General features: G+C 58.9%; 1 protein-coding gene across 1 annotated transcript; it reads left to right on the top strand.

The window, feature by feature from the left end:
• The first annotated feature begins 199 nt into the window (after positions 1-199).
• Positions 200-1,566, top strand: LOC104471049 (keratin, type I cytoskeletal 13-like). Its single transcript, XM_010086233.1, has 2 exons — positions 200-670; positions 1,480-1,566. Exons 1-2 carry the CDS (start codon positions 200-202, stop codon positions 1,564-1,566), a joined length of 558 nt encoding a protein of 185 aa, XP_010084535.1.
• The last annotated feature ends 23 nt before the right edge of the window (positions 1,567-1,589 follow it).

The raw sequence follows: 1,589 nt of genomic DNA, 5'->3' as shown, positions 1-1,589 counted from the left end.
AAATTCCCCTTAGCACATCACTTTCGGCATGAGCAGTGGGGCTGGCAAGCGCCCTGGGAAGCTGGCCGGCCCGACGGGTGACGCCCACCCAGCGGGGTATAAAGAGCCACCAGCCAGGATACCGGCTGCACTCGCGGTTCCTCTCTCAAGCTCTGCACTGGGCTCTGCATTTGGGGCTGGAGATCCAATTGCTTCCACCATGAGCTGCAGCATCAAGAGAACATCCAGCACCTCGTACAGGAGCGGTGGAGGTGGAGGTGCCTGCGGTGGCGGCAGTGGCAGGAGCTGCTCCGTCTCCTCCAGGCGCTACGCCTCCTCGGTGATAGGCGGCGGAAGCTATGGCGGGGGAGCTTGCAGCGCTGGCTACGCAGGGGGCATGAGCGCTGGCAGCCTCGGTGGGGGCTTTGGCGGTGGCCTGGGAGGAGGCTTTGGGGGCGGCTTTGCAGGAGGCTTCAGTGCTGGGGGGGACATCCTCCTGAGCGGCAATGAGAAGGTCACCATGCAGAACCTCAACGACCGCCTGGCTGCTTACCTGGACAAAGTGCGAAGGCTGGAGGAAGAGAACGCTCAGCTCGAGCACCACATCCGCGAGTGGTACAGGAAACAAGCTCCCAGCGCCTCCAAGGACTACAGCTCCTACTACCAGGCCATCGAGCAACTCCAGAATCAGGTAGGATGGCCCCGGCTAACGGGCCTCCATCTCCCCCACGCTACTCTCCCTTGTCAGGACTTCTCCTTCCCTCTGCCTCTGGCTCTGGAGGATGGGAGGGAGGCACCGGGCGGCCTCGCTGGGGCTACCGCAGGCAGAAGCCTGCTGAGCTGCGCCTCCCACCTCTTGGGTGAGCAAAGCCCCACACCACCCCGCAAGAGAAAGGGATGCGCTCTGGGGGCACAGCCCGAGGCATCAAGGAGTGCTCCACCAGCCCCAACACGCCGGCGCACGCCGCTGAGATCCCACGCTGTACAGGTGGCTCCAAAGCAGGCGCGTGGGGTTTGCAGTCCTTCCCTCGCTCCCACCCCGCTCAGCGGATGCAGTGCAAAGCCAAAGCACCCGGACTGCAGGGCCTGACCTCCCCGGGCCTCTGCGCACTCCTGCCTACGCCAGATGGAAGGACCAAGGCCGTCCCTTACCATCAGCTTTTTTAATAATGAGATGAATTACTGCATGAGGGACCAAGATTGCACTTCTTTATACACTCAGAGTGCAGGAGCCCATAGGTGTCCATGATGTCCCAGCATAAATGCTTTTCTTTTTCCTCCATCAAAATACTCTTCTGTCAGAATGTTTGGGGAAGCCAAAATCTTGCACACACCAGTTCTGGTGGCATTGCGTTTCAGCAACTTTGTGGCCCCTGCATTTACTGCAGGAAACAATCCCAAGACCCACAGCAAGGGCCCACCACAGATTTGGGTCTTCTTTCTTCTTGCTCTGGATGTCCTGAACACAGAAAAACCCTTCTCCAACCTCCTCTTTTGCAGATCATTGCTGCCACTGTGGACAATAACAAACTGCTTCTGGACATCGATAACAGCAAGATGACTGCTGATGACTTCCGAATGAAGTGAGTACCTCTCTGCGAAACCTGCAT

This window comes from Pterocles gutturalis, unplaced genomic scaffold (genome assembly GCF_000699245.1).
Source record: "Pterocles gutturalis isolate BGI_N339 unplaced genomic scaffold, ASM69924v1 C11948099, whole genome shotgun sequence".
NCBI lineage: Eukaryota > Metazoa > Chordata > Aves > Pterocliformes > Pteroclidae > Pterocles > Pterocles gutturalis.
The sequence above is the reverse complement of the archived record's forward strand: the minus strand, read 5'-3'. Positions and strand labels throughout refer to the sequence as shown.

Bases quoted from the DNA above. Each gene is read 5' to 3' on its own strand.
- LOC104471049 (XM_010086233.1), top strand. From the start codon at position 200: ATGAGCTGCAGCATCAAGAGAACATCCAGCACCTCGTACAGGAGCGGT. The intron at 671-1,479 runs GTAGGATGGCCC...CCTCTTTTGCAG, and splicing joins TCGAGCAACTCCAGAATCAG to ATCATTGCTGCCACTGTGGA.